The 22,297-nt window shown below is 45.0% G+C and overlaps 1 protein-coding gene across 1 annotated transcript; it reads left to right on the top strand.

Moving 5' to 3' along the window:
* The first annotated feature begins 5,308 nt into the window (after positions 1-5,308).
* Positions 5,309-21,858, top strand: mn1b (meningioma 1b). The gene is made up of 2 exons (XM_069683265.1): positions 5,309-9,848; positions 20,519-21,858. The coding sequence occupies exons 1-2, from the start codon at positions 6,311-6,313 to the stop codon at positions 20,752-20,754; spliced, it is 3,774 nt and encodes a 1,257-aa protein (XP_069539366.1). The 5' UTR covers positions 5,309-6,310; the 3' UTR covers positions 20,755-21,858.
* The last annotated feature ends 439 nt before the right edge of the window (positions 21,859-22,297 follow it).

Here is a 22,297-nt window from a genome sequence, read left to right as displayed (position 1 = left end):
TGTATTCAGGGAATTCTGGGAGATTTAAACCTTATGGGGAGGTGGTTAAAACGTTTACTATAGACAAAGACTGTTCAATTTCCTGATGGGGCCAAAGTGCCAAGAGGGCTGGACACGTATCATTACAGGTCAGACAAAGGAAATGTAATTTATTTTACCTTTATTGATAGGACAGCTGAAGACAGACAGGAAAGGAGAAGAGAGTGGTGGACGACATGCAGCTAAGGGCCGAGTGTGGGGATCAACCTGCGGCCACTGCGTTGAGCACTGTAGCCTCTGTATATGGGGCGCCTGCTAAACCAGCACCCTGCACCTTTTCAATCTTAAAAGAGAAGTATGTTGTGGTTTAAATAACATCATGTTGCATTTAACCTAATTTTTATTTAGTGTGAGTCTTCTAAATTCCCTCTGCTTAAAATAGAAATAACTAATGAATGGGCTAGATAGCAAACAAATAAAATGACAATCCTTAAATCAGACAGTTTAATCACCCATTAAGTTAATTAGATTGTTGTTTAAATATAGATGATTTTGCGTCTAAAATATATTTCGATTCAATTTTTACAAGTGTTGTGAGTAAACAGTAATCTACTATGGCTGAACAAACAAAGAAAAGATCGATGACTACAGATACAACTTCAAAAATAAGTGAAAATCCAAAGAAAAAGAAACAAATTCAACGCTCAGATGAAGCAAACAGTCTGAAAAGGAAAGTGAGAAAATCAAGAGTTACAACCGGAGCCAACCGTGGACGTCTGCTTATGTGGGAAGTGTGCTCCCGCAATTCAGGTTTATCGCCATTCGAGGCGCCAAAGAGAACGAAATGGAAACCTTTGAGATTGAATCTTTAAATAGAGTTAATTTTGCATCTCAAATACTTTTTATTCAGTTTGACCCTAATTTGATTAAATTTACTCGACCTAAACTACCTGTGAAGTTAAACCTTTTAATAAAAGATTTCCCAGTTTGGGATCAGTACAGTACATCTCTTTATCGCTTTATGTTATCAATGTTCAAAGTGCCAGATTGAGATTGTTAAAAGGCCAGACTCGGCCCGCGCGCTGCTAGTTGAACAGACCTGCTTTAGAGCAATGTGCATTCTAAAGAGAGAGATCTGTAGGCATCCCATTCCTTCCTTTTTTAAAACCTTGGAGCAGCTGACATTAACAAACCTAAAGATGTGCATTCTACAAGTCTTCATGATAAATAAATATAACTATCAACAACTGCATGAATAATATGCAAATTCTTATTAAACATGTAGCTGCAGCTCGATTAGCCTGAACATGTGCTGAGGCTTGACTAAAAAGTATCACGTCCCTCCTGTAAAAAGCACATCAGATGGCATAAAGAGGCCCTCAGAAGAGTTTCTGGTGACTCTAGCATGGACTCCACTCTCAGTGACCTGCAGGTCACAAGAGTCACACAATAACAGCGGAATCGGTGCTAAAGAGCAGGAAGAGCCGCCAGTCTGCCGGCTGAGATATCCGCCTTTTTTATTGTTTGCAGAGGAACGGTCACATGTGCCTGCTGCAAGGAAACCAGTCATATCTGCCCCAGAACAAGCAAATAATGCTGTTTCTAAAAGCGGAGATGGGCAGGCTCGCCCACGCACCTCCTGTTCAGTGGCAGCTCGCAGTCGTCTACAGTAGGCATGTATCCATCCGTCCATGTGTCTCCCTCCCAGAGAAGATGAAGGGACGTGTCATGAGTGAGCCCTTGTCATTTAAATAGATGAGGCAACAGATGAAGAGAAGAAACCAATCTCAAAGGGAGGCTTAAGACGTGACACAGCAGGACATGCAGGCGTGTTGCCGAGGAGTGACTCGATGCTGAGAGCTGAAAAACACTCTGCGGTTGCCAGAAGGACCAGCTCACTGCTTCAGTACACAAGCAGAAGAAACAGCATTCTTGAATGTGTCAGAATGATGTGTAAAGGTCTCCAGCACTGAGAAAAAAGGCAGCACCACTGTTTGTTTCTGCATTTCCTGCCACAAGATGACAAACAAGCGTCAGACTCGAGCTTCTCTTTTCGGAGGAAGAGGCACAGTGAACATTTAGCCCGGTTTAGCACCATGTTTATGTACAGTATGTGACCCTCCCCTGGGGGCCCCGGTGTGTTCAGGGGCTGCACGATTTCTGGGAGAGGAAAGTTATTTTTGGCGTACCCGGGACGGCAGTGATGTCACAAGTGCTTCCTCATCCTCCGGGCTCGGGTCAAAGTTAGCCGCAGAGATTCTCCTGAGTTTTCCTGTTGTTCTGAGAGAGGTGGAAGAGGTGTGGAGCCGACCGGGGGCTCTCTCTGTCGCATCCCTCCTCTTAATACAATGGTGCTTCTCTGGATGACAGATGCTGCTTAACCCAGCATGACCCATGGAGCTGTGATGGCTCGGCTGAGTGACAGGCCCATAGAGGACGCACAGAGGCTCCGCTCCACACTGCTCCAACTGCAGGACGCTGTCCCCTCAACAAGGGAAGCGACTGTCTCTTTGGGCAGCCCTCCATGTAATATATGTCCATGTGAGGAAGAGCTTAACACTATGAATTAAGGCTGGAGGAGGGCACCCTCTTCTGCTATCTTGTCCAATTGAGTAAAATATAGAGACAAATTGAGTGCTAAATCACTGCAGAGGAGAGTGGTATTGTGACAGTGCTCGAGTGCCTGTAGACTGTCCATTGTCATGGAGTCGCCTCAGCAGCAGCTCGGAGCTGCATTTATCATCACTGGGGACTCAGGGGGAGAGAGACCATGCCATCGGTTTGTCATACTTAACTTGTCTGTCTCCACTTGAGAGGACTGTAGACAGAGCCAAGAGGAGCTGGATCACAGGGGGATTAGTATTACAGTCAGAACAATATCTTGATTTCCCCCCTTTTTCTTGCTGTAGAGCTGCAGACTACTTGTTTTTAGTGCTGTTGAATATTTCTTAAGATACAATTGGCCTTTATCGGCTGAAAAATGAACACAAATCATGTTATTCTTACAGCTTGATCTGCACATATTCTTTGTTTCTCAGGGTAAATCTCTAATGATGCTACACCCAGCTGACTCCAAGATATGAAGGCGCTTATCTTGCAATGTGATACTGAGAAAAAGTGTGTTTTTTTTATAGTAACACACCACACAAGCACAGCAGCCTTCAGAACATCTCAACATGCTCCTCTCTCCTTCTCTAAGAGACAGGTACTCTGCACCGCGTCTGCTTCAAAACGCAACCACCGTCGAGCCCTGTCTCCTCGCTCTGAGGCTGCTGTCCCCTCAGCAGCAATGATTGCACATCCTCACCCCCAAATTTCCAAATATACACACATTGAATTACTCCTTCCTACAGCCTCTCAGTGCCTTGTCCTGACCTGTCTCCTGCCCTGACATACAGCCTGCTCCTCCAGGTGCACGGCCTAAGGGTAAAACAATTTCCTGTTTTACACTTCCAATTATTTCTATCATTTATAAACCACATTTAATATGTTTTTATCATACTTTCAAATAATAGATTTCAACAATTGCATTGATGATTTGTCCCAGTTTACAACTCTGAGCCTCATGTAATCTAAAACTGTTCTCTGAAAGCTTCAGCATGAAAGTGGGAAATGATCCTCCACTCGTTCCGACGCCGGCCGCTAGGTGGCACTGTGTCTGTTTGGTAAAAGTCCTCTTGGTTCCCCCCATAAATGTACACAGAGCGGTCTGACACCGAATTCTCCACATGCCCACTGTCCACAATGAAGAAAAGGGATAATATGTTGTTCTCCTTTCGCCAAAGGAAATATTCACAGTGGTGAATGGAAGTACATTTTGTTCAGTATTCCCAAATGTTTATTTTATTAAAAACAATCAGACTCTTAATATTTCTTAGGGAAACACGCATCCCTGGGTTTATTCATAATAAAAGCTTTCTTGTTGTGAAGTGGTTACAACATTCCGCACAGGAATATAAAAGTGAGCTATGAATCCATGAAAAAATCCGCGAGAAAAATTAGATCCAAGGTATCCCAAAAATTCACAACTGGCCAAATAAATCCACCCGAAGACAAACAGATGTGAGATTTACAGACAGCATAAAGACACACTCTGAATTACATAACAATCAATAACATTTCGTGATGCCTGTACAAAAAAATAAATTAACATGTATCAGAAAGTTGGTTATTTGTCACATCTGGAGCCACACAAATTATTGAGTCCTTATAATTGAGCTTACATCTCAAAGTGAAAACATATACTATTTGCAATAAGTCGTATCTCAGGCTATCGCACCATTTAACCTCACAGATAGCATGCAGGCCTACAGCTAATTAACCTATACAGTGAATTACGACATTTCAGCTGTGGAAAAATGTCCTTTTTGACAGACTATCATACTAAGAGAAAGATATTGATTATCGGAACCGAAGCCCACTATCATCCACATGATTTAGTTCAGATGGTCTTTTAAGGAGGATTTTTTTTTACCCCCGTTGGGAGTCTGATTCACACACAGGAGCTGGTGATTGTGTGTGAGAGACTCACTCCATGCAATTAGTAAAATGTATAACTTTATTCCAACGTCAATATCAGCTGAGGTATTACGCTTTCATTTCTCAGTCACCTGCTATAAATATATGTAGAGGCCAATGTTGGACTGTTGCATCGTTCAGCATAGATTTAGATTAGACGCTGTGACTGTTCATTTAGAGTTGTTAAAACAAGTCGTTCAATCGTTGAACTACAGCATTCTTCCTTGTCTCAGTAATTGCGTTACATTTTCTAGAAAAGATGTTGCAATGGCGTTAACACAGGTCCACTGAAGTGCTGTATACTGCATGGATCGATGTTGCAAGAGGTTTTTTCTTAGGAGAAAAGGTCTAAAGCAAAAACAGCGATGTGCCGAATTTCACTTTGTTTTTCCAGTGGAGGATATGAGAGTTGCAGGGATGTTTTTCCCTCATCCACACTGTTGTGGACTACAACTCTGTTGTAAATAAACAAAAAAGATCAGGGGGAGGATAAACAGACAGCATTATCTGCAATACTGCATGCAGCTCAAATCTGATTGTGGGTTCTAATGTGAAAATACTACGCCAGATGTTTTGGTCAGAACATTACATTTTAAGTGAAAGCCATTTCTATGATCTGATTTACACACAAGGCTTTACAATCCCATTGACTCAGTGGACCACCTTAAAAGCTTTTGTCCCGCCCTCGCAGCTTGCTTTGGTCGCTCTGATTGGCTGAGACCTCCTGCATGGAAGCGGCTGTAGAAATGCAAAACTTGTTGCTGGTTCCTGTGGACGCGTTGATCTCACACAGCGCCAAGCGGCAGAGCGGAGTGTGAGTGTATCTGTGAATCGCTCCCCAGTGCACTCAGACCACAGCAGACAGGACTCGGTAAACGGAGGGACGCACACGTTAGGAGCGAGACGCATTGAAAGGAACTTTAGGAAAGGCGCTTCTCTGCAAGGCGCATGACCGGCAGCGGGTGGAGGATGCTGTCAAGCCGCTCCGTGGTTGTGGAGTGCGGGTAGTGCACGCGGCGCTGCTCCGGGTTCGGGTCGCGTAAACGGACGCTCCGGTTCTCCGGTGCCTGGGTTGGAAATCCGTGATTGTGGACTTTTTATCACACTGGACTTTTGGCGGCATGCCTGTTCAGCAGTTGTCGAGATTTTAAAGGACATTTATTTCAAGAGATTTTTTTCCTGAAAGCAACAGAGGTAGTTTTAACCAAACGGCTCCAATTGGACTTTCCTTGTTTTCAGTATGGGACCTTACACAAAAAAATCGCTTTGGGACATTTGACGTCGGACTGGAATCATGAATTAGCTGACACAATTTTTTCCAAATTCTTCCAATTCTTCTGCGCTCTCCTTTTAGTTTGTTAGTGAGGTGTTTTTTCCGGCATGTTCACCCTGAAGAAACGCGCACAGGAAAAACTTTGGAATACGATAGATCACTCGTTCAGCAGAAACGGTGTTTTATATTTGTTTGCTTAATCAAAGACAAAAACAAGAACAAGCAAGTGCACGTATAAATACGGGAGCAGGAACGCAGTTTACGTGCGTAATTGGACACAGTCTGTCCTCTCCTCTCTGCGTCCTTGGATAAGTTGAAAAACAAAAACTGTTTATCCACGACAATAAGAACTTATTTGGTGAGTTATAACATCTTAAGTAATAGAAAAATCAGCTTGATCAGTAGTGTCATACAAACATTTGAATATTTTTTGTATATCTTTTTTTTTCTGCCTTTCTGGTTTTGTGGACAGACGGAAAAACAGACAGTGTGCCGATGTCTGGCAAACTGGCCGTCATGTGGGATTGATTGCAGGGGAGTATGTTTGGGCTGGAGCAGTTTGGATCTCAGATTAATAGCAGAAACCCTGGCCAGTCAGAGAGAAACATAAACCAACCGAGACTGAACATGGGCTCTCATTATAAAAGCCCGGGTTTTCACGCTGGAGGCCCGCCGGGAGCTGTGGAGCCCGGCATGGGCCCTCTGAGTGAGCCGCAAATGCTCGGGCTCAATATGAACATGAACGGGGAGCAGTATGGAGGCTTTCACCCGCGGGGCCACTCGGACATGCATGCAGGAGGAGGACTTCAGCAGCAGCAGCAGCAAGGACCCATGCATGGATTTTTTAACAACCAGCAACCTCATCAAGGGCATCCTCACGGCCACCAACCTCACCCCCACCAACCTCACCCTCATTTCAGTGGGAATTTTGGAGGCCCAGAGCCAGGCTCATCATGCCTGCATGGTGGCAGGCTAATGGGCTACAACAACAATGGCATGGGACCACAGCAGGGCTTTGGAGAAGGATTCGATCCTCTCGCTGAGGGACAGGCAGGGGACGGCTTCCCCCAGCAGCAGCAGCAGCAACAGCAGCAGCGGCCTGGTAACATGCCTGACTTTCAACATCACGGGCCTCCCAGTGGCAGCCATGCTGTCCCTGCCCCCTGTTTACCCCTGGACCAGTCACCTAACAGAGCAGCATCCTTCCATGGACTCCCTTCCTCCTCATCCTCATCCTCTGAGGCTCATGGCCTGGAGCCTCGGCGGATGCCCAACCAGGGAGCTGTAGAGGGATTAGAGTATAACTTCCCAAGTGAGCCTCCATCTGGACATTTTGATGTTCACGTATTTTCACCATCAGAATCAGATTCTCAGTTACCCCATTTTGGGCCAGGAAGGCCAGTTCCCGGTGGCAATTTCCCAGGGAACCCTGGCATGCCACGGACACCAGGTATGCAGGGCATCTCTAAGGGACACCAGCCGCCGCCACCACAGCCCCAGCAGCCTCAGCATGGAGTGTTTTTTGAGCGTTTTGGAAACGGCCGGAAGGTGCCCGTGGGAATGGAGCCGGGGGTCAATGCGAGACATCCTCTCATGCAGCAGCAACAACAGGCTGGCTTGATAGCCAGACAGAACTCATGTCCCCCTGGCCTCCCCAGACCCCCTCAGGCTGAGCCCGGCTCGACTAACCCTAACATTCTGGACGGAGGGGTCATGATGCCTGGCCAACACAACCAGTTTGAATATCCCATTCACAGACTGGAAAATAGGGGTCTGCACCCCTATGGGGACCCCATGTTTAATATGCAACAGCCCGCTCCTCCTCCCTCCCAGCAGCCCCCAAATCAGAGGCTGCAACACTTTGACTCTCCTTATATGAACATGGCCAAAAGGCCTAGATTTGACTTTCCCAATGCACATGGTGGTGAAGGCTGGTGTGGTGGGATGGATAACCACCTCTCCCCGTCCGCCTATCCTGGCCTGCCTGGAGAATTCACCCCCCCTGTGAGTGAAGGTTTCCCACCAGGTCCCCTGCAGCATCCGGGGCCAGAGCAGCAGTCTCTTCAGCAGCGCCAGAATGCAGCCATGATGATCAAACAGATGGCCTCTCGCAACCAACAGCAGAGGATGAGGCAGCCCAGCCTGCAGCAGCTGGGTCACCACGGCGATGTACCTCCTGGTCCAATGGCTCACGGTGGCCCAGTTGGGAACATGCCCCAGCCCAACTTTGACAGGGAGAATGCTGGCAGGATGCCCAACATTGATGGACAAAATCCTCATGTAACTCAGGAGAACTCCTGGTTCCAAGGGTCCCACCCACCAGGGGAGATGATGTCACGGCGTATGGGTGGAGCAGGGAATGAATCAGGGCCCCATGACATGGGGCTGCAGCAGAACGGGGCTGGTATGATGTTTAGGCCAGGCATGGGCATGCAGGAGCCCATGAGAATACCAGGAGATGGCCATGTGCAGGCCCTCCATTCCCCAGGCATGCACTCACAGTTCAGCGGCAACATGGGCAACCTCTCACAGATGCAGAGTCCAGGAGCAGGAGCGGGGCATCCGAACGCACCAGCAGAGAGGCGGCCGGCTGACTTCCCCGCACCACCAATGGGAGCACAGCCAACGTTTCCCTATGGAGGGGGTAACCGTCAAGGGCCACCCCACAGTGCTCCCCAGGGGGTGAGCACCTCACCAGGGACATATCCTCCTCAGTCAGAGTTCCCCTCAGGCCAGCGGTCGTCTGTTAGTAAGCTTGGAGCTCTGTCCCTCGGGAACTTCAGCAAAACCAGCTCTAAAGACAGTGTTTTTGGCCAGAGCTGCCTTGCGGCCCTTTCTACGGCCTGCCAGAACATGATAGCAAGCCTAGGGGCCCCCAATCTTAACGTAACATTCAACAAGAAGAACCAAAATGAGGGCAAGCGAAAACTGAGTCAGACAGAGCAGGACATTAATAGCAGCACATCTAATGGGACTGGCAGTGCTGGTCCTGAATATTTTCAGAGCAGCACTTCCCAGAACAGCCAGATGCCTGGCACCGGGAATAGCAACTCTAAGCCTGCAAGTCAAAGCCAGACGGTGCAGGGGGAAGCCAGTGCCCTCTCCCCAAATTTCAACATGGACGCTACCCCGTGCAGTGAGGGGAAGGCAACAACAGGGAGTGGGAGAGGGAGAGGGAGGAGAAAAAGAGACAGTGGACATGTGAGCCCTGGAATTTTTTTTTCCTCTGACAATGGTAACCCTGTTGTAAGTCCAGGCCAGCAGACCCCCTCGGCTGGCGTTGGGGAGAGGGGTGGGGGCACGCCCCATGAGAAACACCTCCAATCACCCTCTTGGGGGAAAGGAGGTGACCTAATGTTGGGGGACCAGGCTGATCTGATGTCGTCTTTGGACAGTGGCATTCAAAGTGTCGCCAAGTCTGACAGCAGCTCACCTCGAGTGGACTTTCCTGACGATGTCAGCACACATTACGGCAACGAGGACGAGGTGTCCTCCAGCTCAGATGCAGGAGGGGCCTCAGCCACAAAGCCTAACCGCAGCCCTATGATCACCGGCTCACCAAAAATGCAGAGGAGTGACCATGGGTTGATAAATGGACAGAAGCCCCTTGGCATGGGCATTAACAATCATACTACCTCGACACCAGACAGCTATGGACTGAATGCTGGTGGGGGCACAGGGGCCAGCGGGGTGAGCCACCCAGGCACTCCTGGGGTGGAGCAGGTACGCACCCCATCCAGCACCTCTGGCCAGGACGAAATCCATCCTCTGGAGATTCTGCAGGCCCAGATCCAGCTGCAGCGGCAGCAGTTCAGTATCTCTGAGGACCAGCCCCTGGCCATGAAGAACGGCAAGAAGAATGGCGACTGTCCCTCGCAGAACGGAGACAATGAGCTGGCAGGCTGCAGCCCGGATGCTGGGAAGGGCTCAATGGGCACTATTGACCTTGACACCCTCATGGCAGAGCAGCACGCCACCTGGTACGTGCCCAGTGACAAGGCCATGATGGACGGGTCAGAGGATGACAAGGCCATGGGACCATGGGAAAAGAACAAGAGCCAAACCAACAGTAAAGAAGGTAAATGAAAACAGTTTCATCCCTTATCCACATTTCTTCTATCTTTCTCTCCCTCACTCTCTCTCACTCTCACTCTCACACATGCAACACAGACTGCTGCAGAAACTGACCCATTTTTTCCCCAGAACTTTAATTTTTTTTTTCTCCTTAAAATGCTATTTATCTTAATGTAAAACACTGTGCAACATTACATACATAACAGGTGAAAAGCTATGCTTACGCTGGACCTTTTGTTCATATTGTGCGGAAAGCAGCCGTCTCTGTTTAACTACAGTCTTTGTATTTTAGAGGTTACGCCTGTGGGAAGATAATAAATTTAATGGTGGCAGCATTTACGTCTTTACAAAGAAAAATGCGATTTATGCGGCATTATTCTCGTTAGATTAGGTCCGTATTGAAGCATGAAAAATGATTATCAGAATGGTGCTGTTTGAAAAGCCATCTGACTTAACAAAGTAAACCTTATATTTTCTGCATTGTATTTTTAAAAGGTTCCTCATTGTTAACGCACTTCAAAAGACCAGCTCAAGAAAAGTAAACATTTCCTGTGGTTCTTTATCTCGGTTTTCAGGGTGAACAACTACATTGAGAAGATTAATAGCTTTTTGAGGATATGCGTTTGCGCAGCGGGGTTTCCCTCGCCTTGTTACGTGTTTGTTTTTGTTATTATCAGGGGATAATACAGAGCTGGAGAAAGTGGATGGATTTTAGATTGGCAGGGCAGGATTTCAAGGATTACATATCATAGTGAAATTAATACAGCCATTCAGTTTAACATTTATTTTCAGTGGAAAAAAGTTGGAAGAAAATAGATTTTTTCTATCTTATACTATCTAGTATTTAGTTTTAAAATGTAGTTGCTTATTTTTAAACGATTCTATTTTTTAAATGTTATTGCCATTTCTGTTATTTTAAACGATCCTGTAATAATATAGACCTCAACTAGCGTAAAATATTTTTGTTAATTTAGTTCTTTACTAAAAAAAAAGTTTCTTAACGTAAATGTAAAATCTTCATGATTCAAGATTTTACTGTCTGTTTTTACAAAAATCGGTGAATGGTCACATTATCATTTTATTAGTATTTTTATTTTAATGTTTTTATGGTGGTAGCTCTAAATCAAAGTGCAGTTAAATAATTTAAGTGTTACGTTGTTCAGCTGCGGATTTATTTCTCCTTCTATTTCTTCTTCTTATAATGATAATTATTATTATTATTATTATTAATAATAATGATAATCATCATCATAATAAATGGCATTTAAACTGATAATATTTGTTCATCATAAAAAAATTGTTGTATTAATGATATTTGGTGTGCCTCAATCGTAAGAAAAACAAACTGTATGCATTAATGTGCATTTTAATTGCAGAATAAGGCAAGTTTTAGCATGTGCAGATAATACAAATTAGTCGGTTATATGTATTTATTCATAAATTATTTTTTATTTTCTACGTTTCTTTCCCTTCGTTTCTACGTTGTCATTAAGAAATAATGTTACACAAAAACAGTGGGCAGAGGTGATAAAAATGTGAAAGTGCTATACCCAGTGTATGTATGGATATATAATAATGTGGGGATGCATATGTGTCGATAGCGCTCGGCGCGTCTCGAGCGCCTCTTTGTTCTGATCGGTGCGGGTGCAGAGAGGGGCGGGGGCGCGCGCGCGGAGTCTGGAGTCCAGGCGTATTGTTTATATGAGACTGAGCACAGGGAGTCGGGTAGCAACACTAATGCCATTACTTCGACAGAGCTCTGTAACTTACCTTTTCGACTGATTGTTTGCTAATATAACCTGTCACCCCAGTTATACACCAACAAACAAACAAACAAACAAACAGTGTGAATATTAATTTGTGCCATAATTATCAAAAGGTACATTCTACGTCATTAAGCTAGTTGTTTTCTATTGCTAAATTGACAAATGACAAGATCACTGAACTTTGTGGCTTTTTTGCTCCAGTGATTGTTTACTCTGATTATTTACACAAGATGTAAGATTTCTACTCTGTTATGTTTTTCAAAACAATAGAAAAACATAGAAACAAATAAATAACAGAGAATAGGGTTTAAGAAAAAAAGGAAAAGCCTCTGATGCCAGGGAGTGATGGGTCACATCATCACTTTTGATATTGATTAATGAGTAGTCAGAGCCAGCACTGATAAGAAGGCGGCCACTCTCACCCTGTTGCTCTTTTAGGTTTAATTACTCTGGAGCTGACGGCACATTTAACAAGATAGATTCATAAAAATCAGCAGAAGCAGAATAGTCTAATTTCTGCTCTCTTTTCCTCTCTTTTTCTGTCTTCTCTCCTCCTCTCCTTTCCTCCTCTCCTCTTGTCTCCCCTCGTCTCTCAGCCCTCCCTGCATGGACGCGAGGCATGCAGCTCTGGAGCGATCGATAGCTAGTTAGCACAAATCACGGCTCCTGACAGTTTCTCATTTGAGTGCTTCAGACAGCAAAGATGAAAAAAAGGGTGGAGGTGTATTTGGGAGGGGAGGGGGATTTTGAGATTGAATCTGATGCTTAGGCTACACAGAAGGGAGCAAAATAACATAATAATTTAAGATAAGTCATAGCCCACAGTGCAGTTCCATAAGAGCCAACATCCCACAGGCTTTTCACACTGCAAAAAATATCCACCCGAGCCAGTCAGTCGAGTCCTCAGCCCTGTGAACAAAACTCTTGCCTTTGGGGAGATAATGTCACTGACACTAATGTGAAACACATCAGGCCAATTCATTAGTCCATTAGCATTAACTAGATGTAGCTTTGGAAAATCTTAAAAGATCATCATGTTCATTAGGCTGAAATTATTTATGTAATTTCAGTGACAATGGAAAGAATTTTTTTCCAACTTAGAATAAGTTAAAATAACATTAGAATAATCAGCACATGATGATGTAACCTGATGAGATTTATTTTGCGGTGGAAATATTCTAAATGGTTACATAATCCTGAATTGTATACATTTTAGAGTTTATTTTTTCCAACTGAGGTGAACATGATGTATTTTTTTCTTTTGTCATCATAATATTATTTGTATATATATAAGTTATTTTGCTCTCTCAGGACTGTTGTTGATTTATGCACAGATTTTTGTCCTTTATAATCAATTAGCATTCTATGAGGTTATTCAATACGTTTATGATAAACGGTAATTAGCACATTACAGGCATGCCTTCTTTAAAACTGAAAATCCTACTGAAATGCATTTAAATTAAAATAATTATAATTATAAGTAGAACTTCAGTAGAAACAAGTTTAGAGTTTAGTTTTCAGTCGGTATCTTTACCCAGAATGCATCTGGGAACTCGTCCTCATAGTTGTGTATTTGTTGTTTTAACTGTAACAGCTTAAGAATTTAAAAAGTTGGACTATGCTGTGATCTGTGTTTTAGGTTGACTTCAGGTTGCAGTAGATTTCAGTGAAAGTAAAAGAGCTGGGGGTCAAAGGTCAGTTGGTCGTATAAGGTGAACGTTTCCATCGGCCCGTGCAGCTCCACTAAAGGTGCTCATTGTGACGTAGTGTGAACCTTCAGAGGGACCTCACATCATTTTCTTGCTAGGTGTGTTTGTGTTAGCGCTGTTTGCAAGGGAGAATTAATGAACCACAAGTCTTTAAAGATGAAGCTGCAGAAATGTAATATACATGTTCCACTAAATGTTTGACTTTTCAGACAAGAAGGTAATAAACTCTCCTGTCAGTTCACCCAGTGCATCCTCTCTGTGCTCCCTGTGCCTGTGCTGCAGTAATGGCCCCCTTTGGACCCCGTATGTAGCCTCCTCTGTCTGTGACAACATGTAGTCAACACAGTTTTACCTGCCCCGGTTAGATTCTTCTGTGCAACACATCAACATCTTACTCTCCCAGGGAGGCACACAAGCAGCAGCTCTCCTTGTGTGGTGTCAGTTAATATTATTTCCCCTTTTTAGAAAAAAAAAGAGTGACGCTCTTCCTTCTTCTCTTCTCTTCTGTCTATCTTAGCCAGAAGCTGACCGTTCGTTTGGAAACTCATGCAGAGTCTTGATAACAGGCCACCAGCAGGCGTAGGAAGTGATTCAGTTATTTTTATGTTTCTCTGTTTTTTCGCCACATACACTTGTTTTTATCAGCTCAGTTAAAACACTTCACAGCTGACCCCGTGGAATAGTTTCACTCCTCACACTCAGTAATCAGCCCATAAACAGCTCCAATAATGATCAAATCTCTCTCGCTCTGACTTTGACAGGTTTGAAAAAAAGGGAACTTGCATCTTATCACCGACTAGAAAGCACTTAAATCTGCAGAAAGAGCCGTATTGATATTCCACCATGGAGCACGCGGCCCTGTGAGACTACCTGCCTTTGACATTTCAGCGCGACAACAACCCCACAAATCACACCCGTAATTTCTATTTCTAAAAAAAGACGAAAGTGATTGGCACGTGCTTGAATGTGGAAAAAACAGCTCGGGGCAGTCTGTGTTCTTTACCTGTCATTACAAGGTGTTTCATATTGACGTTTTCGACAACACACCAAGCCTGCCGCACACTCCTGTACTACAGTAATGATAATCATCAGGATAATCATAGCAATTAGCCTTGCTAATGTTGTTTCCAAAAGTGGCAATTTTTCCTCAGGCAACTCCTGTGAGCTCACCTGGTTATTGACGGGTTCATCAGGGCCCAGGAAACAGCTAGCGTGGGTCTATAGAGCAGATTTCTGCAGATTATAACGTCAGAGCAATGATTTAGAAACGTGTGTCGTCCTGAGCAAATGTTCAAAGAGGTAAATAATGCATATGTGTGATTGTGTGTGACGTAAGAATGTGACGGCGTGCAGCTTTTGTACACACTGCAACTTGATCGTGTGGATTTGTCAGCTGCAGACGTAAAGTTTGATTTATTTCGACTCGGTGTCAGGCTCTCGGCTTCAGCCTCCGATCTCAGGTGTCTCGCTCGGCAAAACAAGCTCCCTTAATTCTAATGTGTTGAAAATATTTAAGAGCATTTACTTGACTTGTAAATAGTGCGGGACTGAAAAACGCCCATCATGCATTTAAAGTGCCTGGAATTTAAGACGGATGTTTGTGAGTGTTTGTTTACTTGCTGCGTGTGTGTGCATGCGTGTGTGTGTGAGTGTGCTCTCTGTTCCTGGGCTTTTGCACGACATTGAGCACTGGTGACAGTTAAAGGAAGCCTGTTAAAGCAGCATGTTTGTGACTGATGAAGAGAGAAAAAGATGAACAAAGGTGTCAGGCCTTTTTTGCTTTGCTGGATTTTCAACTCTTCAAAATAGCAGCTCATCCGGTGTTTTGTTTTCCCTGGGGAAGGGTGTTAGAATAAAATAAAACTTGTCTCAGCGTGTGGTAAATGTTCTCCTTGGATGCAGCAGGGAATGGAAAGCTGAATGTGTCTGGAAGATGCACAGAGTGAGGAGTCTCAAACCTTCCATCGTGGATGTATGTGACATGCATCTGAATGTCCACTCTCTTGTTGAACGACTGCACGAAGTAGACATGAGAAAGCCTCAGTTTGATATGGAAGGTGTTCCAGGTTCATATGTTGCACCTGATACAAGTGCAGCTTTTAAAAGGTGTGTGTGTGTGTGTGGTGTAGATGTTGTCACGCTGCCAGCAGCGGTTATGTTATTAGGCATACAGGTAGTCGTCAGGCACCTTTAATTTGTATTGAGGAATTGACAAATGAGTTATGACACTGGAGCAGTTTCTCCTGGGAGACAGAAGCAGGGAGTGATGGAGTGAAGGAGAAAGTCAGAGAGATGGTGAGAAGTTGCTTTTTTTTCAGAGAACATGTGTAGTTTCGCTCACGAGGTGGGTGCCTGGGTAATAGCTTCCATTTGCATTTGAGAAAGAGAAGAATTCAATTCAGCATCAGGCTTTTTTCCCATCAGTTTCATGCTCCATGACTATTGTTCATTCTCCATGTCAAGTATCCATACATCTACATCTGTTTTTAAAATGTGCCCCCCGCCCTTAATAATGTATTTAACTCATATAATAAAAGACGCAATATCAAAATAACAAATGACCTATTTAATGACACAAGTTAAAATAATCTGTTTACACATTTTCTTGGTTTTTTCCAGGAACAGAATTCACAATAACCTCATTTTTCAAAATAAAAGCCTCCGTCATACAGGTGCCTTTAATCTGAAAATTGCCACACTTTAAATGTGAGCGTGACCTTTTCCGAAAAGGTGAAAAAAACTGAAAACAAAGTGTGCCGCAGCGTGCTGAAACAAAATAGAGACAGCGAAGTAGATCAATATGTCACCGACTTGGATGACATGCTGGACAGGTCCTGGACATGCTTCTGAGTTATGAAGGAGGCACTAAATCACTTCCCATGTTCTGATTTGTGTCTGGTTTCCTAAGCACTTCTCGTGGCCAGAGGGGGAGGTGTGTTAGTGTATGTGTGTGTGTGTGTGGGGATGAGTTTGAGGGGATGGAATGGGTGTGTTAGTGGAGAGAAGGTAACGAATGCTGGGGGCAATGCCTGCCTGGGCAGGTTTTTTTCTTTTTTCCTTTATGTTGCAGGCCGGAGAACAGAGAGGAAATTCAAACCAAAATAACCCCCGTGCCCTTCCCTGAGAAATGTGCCCCCCCCTCACTCTCCTCCCTGCTCTGAGGGAAAGGTCTCACTACGGCAGTTTGGTGGTGCGGGGGTTGCAGCGAGCCTCACTTGCCCTCGGCCTCTACCCACCTTAGGGCAGAGGTACCTGGGATGATTCCTCTGTTAGCCCCAAAATACATGATGTCGACTGCTCTTCACATTAATGTACTGACGAGATGTTTTGGTGTCATAATTATTCAGGAACGACCTGCATGTCATTGTAATTCCTCAGACAGTGATGCTACAATATAAGGAACCTTGTAAGCTTTAAGGTAGCTAAAAGAGGAAGATTTTTTTTTGCTCCTTTAGCTCTCTAGTTAAAATCCGCCTTTTTTTTTGCCCCCTTACTTTGAAATCCCACTTTCCCTCCGTGGCTTGTGAAGGCTGATTTGTGCTGACAAAGACAGAAGCGCTCACACCAGGCCATAGTGCTAGTTGTTATGCTAAAGGAATCTGACCTGATGTCACACACTGTCATAGGAGCGCAGGCCTTTGGGTGTTTTTGTCAGCGAGCCGGGCCTTCTGATTGGACTGGTTTGTGTTCAGAGAGGAAGGGGTCGTGCCCTCGGGAGCACGAGGTCAAAGGTGAAGTGTCGTCATGGAAGTATAGAGCTTGGGATAGAAAGGGCAGAGGCCTGCCACATGGGATTGTGGGGCCTGGGAAATCAATGTGACGGCTCTGAGGGAAGTTGCACCATGAAGGATCTTTGAGGAGTCAAAGCGTCTCCTACACACTTTATTTTATTCTGTCATTAAAAAATACATTTAATTCAGCTTATTTTCCACTATACAAAGGTAGCTGTTTTTTAACTGTATGTTGGCTTTTACGGCTAATTGGAAAAAATAATTGCACATTCAAACTCTTATTATTAAATACTGAGAAAACATAGTCCCCCAGCAGCCATTGTTTACCTCCCTGCGTTGCTGCGTGCGTGTCGAGCGTGTGTGGTTTGACATGTAAACCCGTGTCAGGCCGTCAGCTCGCAGACACATTGGTGTCATCCAGACAAGCAGAGCTGTGCGTTGTGCTCCCAGCCTTCATGGCATTCGAAGCTCCGCTCATCTCTGTAAATCGTCTCTGGCTGTGTGTGTGTGTGTGTGTGAGACGGCTGCAAAGCCCCGCTGCTATGTGTGCGTGTGTGTGTGTGTGTATGTGTGTAAGCATCATCACCAGGCACTAAATAACAAAGTACAGCACTTGGGGCGAGAGATATAGCGATATAAGAGCATCACATTAAATTCAGTATTTACTTAACACATGACTGTGGTAATCTTTCCTGGCTGTAATGTGGTTAAGGATATTTAGGTGTGTTTGTGGCTCGGCGCAGCTGCTCGTGCTGCTACTGTTCCCTCTTTTTATGAGGTATTTTCCCCCTCGCTTGTTGATGCTAAGCACTTGTTCCCCTCAGATGAATAGGCTATTATTGAGATATTACCGTGGATATGAATTCTGCGTTAGTCAATGAACAGCCATAACAAGATAGATCTTATTATATATATATAAAAAAGATTTCCCTGCTTGTAAAATGTCACGCCGATTTGGGATTTAGACTTGTGTGATGTAGAATTTCACACTGCCGTTTCCACTCTGCAGCGAATACGCCGCCATGGATAATGGTTACAATTTAAGGCTAGTGTCTTGATTTTTCCATAAAAATCACATCCCTTGAATCCCCCGTGGCTACGCTGTAATACTGGCTGATATTTAGATCCTTTGGTGGTCAACTGCTTATTTTACAAGTGATGCATTTTTGCATAGGGTCTTAATTAAAGAGTGCATTCTAACAAACAGCAATCAGCCCATTTAGAAACACTTCAGGCTTTAACGTGCAGAAATTATTCAAAAATATGCATTTATTTTTTGATGCATTTCTTAAAACATATGAATACTTTTTTTAGTCTTTATATAATCTCATACTTGAATTATAAAATAAGTGATTGCAGCAGACTGATTTGTCTAGCTGAGATGTGTGTGTGTGTTCCTGCATGCACGTCCATATGTATCTGGGCATATGTGTGTGTGTGTGCATGTGGAGCAGCAGCTGAGAGCTGGTGTGAGCACGGCAGCAGCGGCGGCGCTGGTTGGCGTGTTGTGTGTTTTTGGCCGTGCGTGTTGTCAGTTCTCTGTGTGTCAGCAGCGAGCCAGGGGAACGCTTGGCTGCCTATTCAGGCCGGTGCGGACCCTGCTGTGCCCAGCTAGCATGAGCTGCCGGCGGGTGCTGGAGGGCACACAGCGCTCCGAAGAGGGAGTGTGAGTGGGTTTAGGAGCGAGGTGGGGCGGTGGGGGGTGTGTGTGTGTGGGGGGGGTGATACTGGCAGGGGGTGGGGGATCCGCCATGCTGAGGTGTATGACTGGACCCTCTGGCAAATGTTAGATCTTGTCACCGCCGCCACCAACGCTGCTCTAAATCCTCATTTCTCCCTCTTACACCCCCCGCGCTCTCAGCCCCCACTTACACCACGTCTCCACTCCTTCAGAGGGAGATGGAGTGAGAGAGAGAAATTCACAGAGACCGGCAGTCAGAGAGACGAAGCAGGGAACAACGGGAGGCTTGGCTGCCTGACCTTTTACCAAATCCCCCCACTTTTCCATTCCAGTGGTCGCAGCCCAGACAGGCTGGGGGGCAAGCCTGCCTCACTGCCTGCATGTCTGCCTCTCTTGGTTGTCCGAGCTGCCTGATCTGGTCTGGATCGGCCTGGGCTGGCGTCCCTGGATGTGTTTTGTTGACACTGTTTCCCTGCTGCCCCAGGGTTTGAGAAATCAAAGATGGAGTACGCAAAATTAAAAGAGTAAGTAGCAGGATGAGGAAAAGATCAGGAAAGATGAGCTTAAAAGGGGAGATGTTGCTGTGGATGATTTGGCGGTCCGCGCTGTGCTTGTCTTTCCTCTCAGGTGAGCAGCAGACTGACTGCAGTGTTGTGATCTGCAGCCTCTGTGCCGTCGACTGTGTCGTCTATCACAGCCTCTCCTTTCTCTGACACATGTAACTCAGCTTGTCAGAGCTGTTTCCTACCTGTCTCTACACTCAGCCTCCTAGTTTCCCTGCACCTTAAAGCTCTCTGATCTGTTCGCCATCCACACGGAGCAGGGCTGCGCTGTGTTTCAGTGCGGTGAGGAGGTGGGAGAATAATCGGGATGATTTTAGCGAAGGATCCATAACATCTTCACATAAACTTTCTCAGCGCTGTGGGCTTCCTTGGAGGCAAAACCCAAAGCTCACGATGCAACACCGCAGTCGTAACACGCAGCTTTCCCAGTTACTGTCGCTCTCTTTCCTCTCTTGTATTTTGTGTCTCCATCAGAACTTTTCTTCATCTCTGCCCTCCTCTCCCTCTGTACGCTGCAGTCTGTATCCCAGCAGATGAAGTGTGACGCCGCTCTTTTATGTATAGTTTAGCCAAGCACTTCCTGTCCTCGTCAATCTTCCCCTCCACTAATTTTTTCGTTACACGGCACAGGGTGATTTTTCTCCATATGTGAAGCATGCGTCTGAGCTGTCAGCATTCACTCTGTGGCACAGCACATTTTTTATTTGACTTGTAATCAACCTGTGTATGGATTTTTTTGTAAGATTGGTGCAACCATTTAATATGAAGCGCCACACCTTGGTGACACAGGGTCGATACCGTGGCACGGTCATTATGCCAGTAAATTGGGTCAAGCAGGGTTAAAGGCCAGTATTCTCTGCGCCCTTTGACCCTCTGACCGCGGGTCATGCTTTAGATTTGCACGCCTGGCTGGGAGAAAACGTGTGTGATTGTGTGTGTGTGTGTGTGTTTTCACGTGTGTATATCAGGCATGAAGAGGAGGAGTGTGAGCAGAGGAAGCTTTGCTTACAGCCTCTTTTTCAGGTCGTACTGACGGGGGGGTGGAGGAGTGTTGAATTAATTTCACAGTGCAGATTTAGAGTGGGATGTGAAAATGACACTGGTTTAATTAAAAGTGTGTATTTTAAAATGCTTCATCTGCATCAGAGAATGCCAATAGCTTGAAGTTGTTTTTCATGTTTGCACGGTCTTAATAAACCTTCTCCTCTCTGTGCTTGTCTGCAGAGTCGGAGCTGACCCAGAGTAAGGCTGCAGGCGGGGGCCCAGGAGCCGGAGGAGGAGGAGGAGGAGGAGGAGGAGGAGGAGGGAGCAGCGGAGGGAACCACCTGCAGTGCCTGTCCGTCCACTGCACAGACGAGCTGGGGGACAGTAAGGGCCGAGGGGGGCCCGTCTCGTCCTGGCGCTCTCTCCACTCTGATATCTCCAACCGATTCGGGACATTCGTGGCCGCACTGACTTGAACACAAAGCAGGAAGAAGATCACAAAATGAGACGAAGAAAAAGCTTCAGAGACAATTTACGATGATGATGATGATGACAAGGTGTCGCAAGCAGCTCCTGCCTGTTCAGGGACAGAAAGACATTTACACTCATAAAAGCAAACATGACCACACAAACACACTCGCTCACACACACGCACACATGCTAATACCATGTCTTTTCTGATACATGCAGTCACACTTTAGGACTCTCTCACACACTGCTGGACTCGACAGCGCGGGCTCTACTCGACAATGCCCACATCTGGAAAACCTCAAATCAATATTTTTTTTTGTTATTTTATTTTCTTTGTTGAAGAAAAATAAAGAAATGTCAAAGGTGGAGAACACGGAAGAAGAGGGAGCGGAAGAAGAGACGTTCTGTTGTCAGTGGCTTTGATTGTATAGCAGTGTTGAGTCCTGTGATGATGTCACAGCCTGCCTGCTCTCACCTCGGTTGTGCTAACAGCTCTAATGTGTACACTAACCTTCCGATAAATGCAACCGTTCTGCTTTCTGCCCCTCCCACATCTACAAACAGATTTCTCTCCCCGACACTCAAACGAGGCCGATTGTTTCTTTAGTAGTGGCCCAAACACTGAGGAGCAGAACCGGAGGGATTATCAGAGATAATGCATGAATGTAACTCAAACTTTTTCCAGCTAAATTTGAACCTTTATCGCTTTTAATCATTTCATCCTCTATTCTTCGTCTCACCTCTAACATCAACCTTTCGAGCTCAACCACTTCTATACAATTCAGCCACAGGGAACTGAAAACCCGCGGAGGTCAGGGGATTGTTTAATAAGGGATTGAAAAAAAAGACTATTGGTATTGCACATGTATAATAAGAGAAAATTTGCTGTGTGTTAGGCAATCTTGTAATCTTTAAATAAAGCTTCTGTTGAATTTGAATTTCTGAAACAATAGATGGAGGACTGTGACGGCAATTTACGAACTGATTTTTTTTTTGTTTTCTTTTTTTAATAATATGTAAAGTGCAGTCGTCTGTTTTCCTGCATATTGTATATATCTGTATATGTTTTATTGAGTAACTAAATAACAATAAATATGACGTTAAAGGTGCTATTTGTGTTTCCTTTGTCACTAAAAATGAGGCAAAGCAACAAATAAAAGCATGTATAGTCAAGGAATATTCATTACAGTAGAGGTGTGTGTGTGTGTGTGTGTGTGTGTGTGTGTATCCTGAGGATCATCGGTGTATTACAGAGGTGCACACGGTAGACTCAAAGTGACAGATATGACAGGGGAGTTGTGGGCTGATGCACAATACCTGACAAGCATGCAGGAGCCTGCGCAATATTAAAGCCAGAAGCAGCAACATGAGGAATAGTAGTAAACGCGGCTTCCTGGTGGATTAGGAAGCCGGCAGGATTAATTCTATGTACACCTGCTCACAACTTGTGTCACATTAATCCACAAATTATACTCGCATAATTATCGTACAGATAACAAATCAGTATTACAAAACAATTTATGCATGAATCCAAAACCATAAATTCTG

Source organism: Semicossyphus pulcher, unplaced genomic scaffold (genome assembly GCF_022749685.1).
Source record: "Semicossyphus pulcher isolate SPU_LCO1_2020_fin unplaced genomic scaffold, fSemPul1.0.p SCAF_6, whole genome shotgun sequence".
Lineage (NCBI taxonomy): Eukaryota > Metazoa > Chordata > Actinopteri > Labriformes > Labridae > Semicossyphus > Semicossyphus pulcher.
This window is presented reverse-complemented; position numbering and strand designations above follow the sequence as displayed.